General features: G+C 31.1%; 1 protein-coding gene across 1 annotated transcript; it reads left to right on the top strand.

Moving 5' to 3' along the window:
* The first annotated feature begins 219 nt into the window (after positions 1-219).
* LOC111031151 lies at positions 220-3137 on the top strand. The gene is made up of 3 exons (XM_022310982.1): positions 220-609; positions 1084-1275; positions 2475-3137. The coding sequence occupies exons 1-3, from the start codon at positions 220-222 to the stop codon at positions 3135-3137; spliced, it is 1245 nt and encodes a 414-aa protein (XP_022166674.1).
* Positions 3138-4946: the final 1809 nt, after the last annotated feature.

Below are 4946 nucleotides of genomic sequence, written 5' to 3'. Positions count from 1 at the left end.
TACGTTTTTCGCCTTAAACATGATTTATTTTTCCTTACAAATACTTTATGAACTGGATCAGATCCAAAACATACATACAAGAGTGGGGGGATTTTGGTTAAAATTGGTTTCAATAATAAAAACAAAATATATATTATAATAATAAACGATCTAACACATGGGCAAGTCAGGATTAAGACATTTTGAGGCCCAGGGGCCAAAGTTGTTTCCGATGGAGATATGATAAATACTCTTATGAATATTAAAGATATAACCAACAATAATGAACGAGCCCAAAGAATTAATCAAGAACTAGATGACATTTTAGACAAAGGACATTCTGAAAGAATTGAATTTACTTCATATATACATGATCATGAATATAGTTTGACTGATACATCGAGTTTAGTTTTATCTTACTTAGCTGGATACGTTGCTCGAAAATCAACCAGATTCACAAAATGCCAAAGGTGTCTTTTAAGTTTAAAAAATGAAGTTATTTCATCTAGAGACAAACTCATTGATATGCGCTCCAAAGGTTTTTTGATTCGTCCATCGGATAGTCTTTTTGCTCTTATTTCAACCTTAGAAAAAATAACAATACAGACTTTAGTATCTGAAGAATTAAATGTAAATACAATTTTTTCTATAACTTCCAACTTACTATCGGACACAGCATCTTTACCTGAACGGACCGGGAGCATAATAAATATTACGCGTGCCCGAATGCCAATGCTTTAGAGCACCACTAACACATATGCCCGGAATACACGAGGCTAGTTTTTCAAGCTAGGATAGCAAGGTAATACTAGTAAGCTAGAAAGCTAGTAATAATAGCTTTGTGTAAACAGAACTAGCTTTGTTTTTAAGCTAGCAAGCTAGGGAATATTTTAATAAACTAGCGTGTCAAGCCAGGCTAGTTTAATAGGATTGCGTTCTATTTTTTTTGAGCTAGCACACCTCCCACCACTGAATTTACTATCCTAGATAGTGTTCTATCTCCGTGTAGACGGCAAAGCTAGTACATCATCGGCTAGAGCAGTGTTCACGCTTTATTACGCCACGTGGTTTGTTAAAATATGTGAATCGGTATTGTTGTTTTAGGTTTTTTTATACGCCAAAATGCCAAAATTAAGTGGTGATCTTAATTTAAAGTTTGTAGAATTATATCGCGAAGAAGAATGTCTATGGAATGCCAGTATTCCATCATATAAAAATAAATCTATGCGTGATACATCACTACAAAAAATATGTGCAGAATTGAATACAATTGGCATACAAATGACAGTTAATGAAGTAAAAAATAAAATTAAAAATTTAAGAGCAACATACTGTCAAATGTTGTCAAAAATTGAAAAATCAACCAGGTCCGGTGCAGGTGCTAATGAGGAGTATAAACCTAAATTGAGTTGGTTCGAGGAAATGCATAGTTTTATAAAAAATGTTCCAATGAAAAGAAAAACAATCGTAAGTTATATTTATTTTGTAAATAATTAATAAATTAATTAAAATAAATTAAACTACCTATTTAATTATTAATTCATTTATTATTATTCTTAATATTAAATATTATTTACAATATTATTAATATTCATATCATATTTCCTTGCCATGGCACCGCACCCTCGTTGTTAAAATAGTCTTTAATGGTTTCTCTTTTTTGGACTGCTGAAATCGAAGGATGGTTACTTCCTTGTCGACATAAGTTTTCTAAGCCTGTAGTTTCTGTTCTCCATGTACCATGAATAATATTTCTTGCCTCAATATCTTCACGGTCGACATCACAGTGCGTTATATAATTATTTCGTTTTTCTTTTCGTAACCAATTATGCAAAGCACATGCTGCTAATACGATTTTATCCACTGTATTCACATCAGTAGCGATAGGTTTTTGAAAAATACGAAATCGGCTTACTTATATTCCAAAAGCATTTTCAACTATTCTTCTAGCTCTGGATAGTCGATAGTTGAAAACTTTCTGAGCCACTGTTAAATTGTCACCTGGGTAAGGTTTCATCATATATGGTTTTAACGGAAATGCACCATCGGCAACAATCACTCCACCATTTGGTAAAAGATTATTCTCTAGTTTATTATAAATAGAGCAATTTCTAAATACACTTGCATCTGATGCCATGCCACATGCACCGACATCAATATATCGGAAACAATAATCGTCATCTACTATTGCCATAAGAACAATACTGAATACTTTTTTGTAATTAAAATATATATTGCCACTGTTGTCGGGAGCTACAATTTGTATATGTTTTCCGTCAATGGCGCCATAACATAGTGGAAAGTTCCATCTGTTTTTAAATCCATTTTCTATTTCCGCCCATTCTTCGTTATTTGTCGGGAGCTGTAAATATTACAATTAATGAAATCCAAAGTAAAATAATGTATATTATCGAATATATATATTAATATTAATTTTTTAAATTGTGTGTGTATGTTTATACTTCAATGAAGACAATTTTTTTAAAAAATTTTAGGACAGTCAAGAGTTAGAAACAATTGAAGAAATTTTAGATAACAGTGATGCCAATATTAATAGTGAAGATAATATTGAAAATAATGAGGTCAATGGCAATATTGAAGACAATATTGATAAAAGCGAAAGTATTTCAAATTTAAAAAATTTGAATGCTCAACCATCTACATCTTCATCTTCTTATAAGAGGCCCTCTATACCTACATTTGTACCAACTACGAAAAGAAAAAAAATTGCACAAGTGACGTCATTAGTAAATGAAATAAGGTCAATTAAGGACGATTTAAAAAATATACCAGAATACGAAAATAATATGCCAGACGAAAATGAACATGACATTTTTGGAAATTTCGTAGCAAGTCAACTCAAACACTTATCTCCTACACAGTGTATTATGGCTCGTGATCAAATCAATGCTTTATTATCTCGTTGTCGATTGCAAGATTTAAACTATGGGAACACAACTTTTTCATTTCAGACACCTTTTTACAACTCTTCAGACTCCAACATGACATCAAACAGTGTACCAACATCACAAACAGAGGGTTCATTTTTGTCAACAACTGAATATCAAGATAATTCTAACCAAGAAAATCAAATAAATGATATAAACTACGATGACTATAATGATAATCCTATAATGAGAGCATTTAAAGATGCATAGTTATTTTAATAATATGTATAATTAGTAATAATTAACAAACAATTTAATGAATAATATTTATAAATAAATTGAATAATGTAAAAAGTAAATGATAATAAAGACTTAATAAAAATATAAAGTAAATACAAACCTTAATGTTTTCTTTTAATGCCTTGTAAATTTCGACACATACTTCAGGTATAAATTTACATATTGAAGATCTTGAAACTCGGTAAAAGTGACTGAGTTTCCTGTAATTGATGCCAGACGAAAGAAAATCTAAAGTGATCTCCAACTTTACTTTTGCTGGTATAGCCTCTCTCATTATAGTATTCATACTTTGAATTTTTGGAGCCACACAACTTAATAGGATATCGAAAATATCTGGCGACATTCTCAGAATACTCTTGAACTCGCCTATATCTTCACAGCGAAGTTCTTCTAAAAGTAATGCAGATGATCCACGTTCTTTCCTTCTTAAAATCCACGGTCTTGTCCAAATACGTTTTTCTAGTAACACTTCTAAATCGTCTAATGCAATGTCACATAGTTGCCGAAGCAACTGTTTTATTCTTATTACATTATTCTTTTTTCGAATGCGGTTCATTTTTATTAATTTTCACTAAATTGAACTTCACAAATTTTAAAAAGTGCCCGGAATTCAGCCGAAGTGAAGGTCTCGAGTATACTAAACTAAAAAACTGTTATTAAATACAATTTTTTCTAGCATCGTATAAACTATTCTAGCTTTTTCCAAGCCAGGATAGTAAGCCAGGATAGGCGTTGGGAATAGCTAGCTTGCTATCCTAGCTTGAAAAACTAGCCTCGTGTATTCCGGGCGGAGAAATAATATGGAGATAGCTGGGTGTGTAGTGATGTAGTAGTTCAAACAGTAGTGGTCGGGGTTGCCGGGCAAATACTGTAGAACTACGTAATGCGTGTTGTGCGAAAAGTGTGTTTTTGAGTACAAATGTAAACATATGTGGGTGTGTGTACAATAAAACAATAATAATAAAATGGTAACACGGTTTTTGGTAATAAGTTGCTGTTGCTGTATAATACACAATAATAATGACACAAATATATAAAAAAATCACAGCAACACAAATGTATAAAATATAATATAATAAGTAAATCAAGGCCCTTATGGTTATAAACGTATATAATATATTGTGGCCCTTCTGGCCCAACAGAAAAAGGTTTAATAAAAAGCTCGGCCCTTATGACACGAACAAACCAAATAATAATAAATATGTATAGCCCTTATGGCACTATGAACAATAATATAATGATAGTAATAAATCAAGCCCTTATGGCTTTACAAGATAAATATAAAATTATAAATGTACAGCCCTTGTGGTTGACAAATAAATATATAATATTTTGGCCCTACTGGCCCAACAGAATAACGTATAATATATATATAAACTCACATATTTGTCGGTGAACCGGCTGGCCAGCTGCTATTTGTTGGTTGTGAAGAACACAATATGGGTTTGACAAAAAGTATTGTACGCTTTTTTATTACAATGCGTATGCATTTTATTGTAAGACATTCAAACTACAATGGAACTACAAAAAAAAAGGAAAAAACTAAGTGTAGTAGAAAGTTGTCAAAACTTTAATTAATGTATTATTTTTATATGTACCATACCTATGTATTTTATGTTTCATTTATTATTATTAATTAGACTCGTAGACCGTAGTCATTATAGAATATAGACTATTGTGAATATTAAACTTTTTTTTGTAGCAAACACCTTTTGAACTTTGATTATATATTTAGGTATACTTTAACATGACCAGGTAATGAAAAAATCATAATTTATA

This window comes from Myzus persicae, unplaced genomic scaffold, assembly GCF_001856785.1.
Source record: "Myzus persicae strain clone G006 unplaced genomic scaffold, MPER_G0061.0, whole genome shotgun sequence".
NCBI lineage: Eukaryota > Metazoa > Arthropoda > Insecta > Hemiptera > Aphididae > Myzus > Myzus persicae.
This window is presented reverse-complemented; position numbering and strand designations above follow the sequence as displayed.